General features: G+C 65.7%; 1 protein-coding gene across 1 annotated transcript in view; it reads right to left on the bottom strand.

Moving 5' to 3' along the window:
• LOC104492016 (alpha-2-macroglobulin-like protein 1) overlaps window positions 1-362 on the bottom strand; it is a gene marked incomplete at both ends in the record, with an annotated part of 15,416 nt that overhangs the window by 2,322 nt on the left and 12,732 nt on the right. The window contains one exon of the mRNA XM_010134516.1: window positions 13-189. Within this exon, the coding sequence (XP_010132818.1) occupies window positions 13-189 (177 nt within the window). The remainder of the gene's footprint in view (window positions 1-12; window positions 190-362) is intronic.

The raw sequence follows: 362 nt of genomic DNA, 5'->3' as shown, positions 1-362 counted from the left end.
TGTGTCACGCACCGCGCTGCAGCAAGCCCTGCGCCTTGGCGCGGATGTCGGGGTGCTGCTGCCCGCTCTTCTCCAGGTACTGCTGGATGTAGATGTTGGGGGCAAAGCGAACCATGTTCTGCTCCCCACAGCCGTAAGGCATGGCCAGGAGGCGGTCCAGGTTCTGCAGAGCATTGCCCATGATGTCACCTGCCCCAGGAGGACATGGGGTCATTAGCTGTGCCCGAGTCACCATCCCCCCTGCCGGCCACCAGCACCCCATGTCCCCTTCTGTCCCAGGTCTGGGTGGTCCCGCCTCCTGCTGAGCTCGGGCCCTGAAGTTCTGCGCCCGCCCTGGGCCCCCGCCTGTCCCTTAGCCATCC

The sequence above is a fragment of the Buceros rhinoceros genome, unplaced genomic scaffold, assembly GCF_000710305.1.
Source record: "Buceros rhinoceros silvestris isolate BGI_N320 unplaced genomic scaffold, ASM71030v1 scaffold7724, whole genome shotgun sequence".
NCBI lineage: Eukaryota > Metazoa > Chordata > Aves > Bucerotiformes > Bucerotidae > Buceros > Buceros rhinoceros.
Note: the sequence above shows the minus strand (reverse complement) of the source record. Positions and strands in the feature narration are given on the sequence as shown.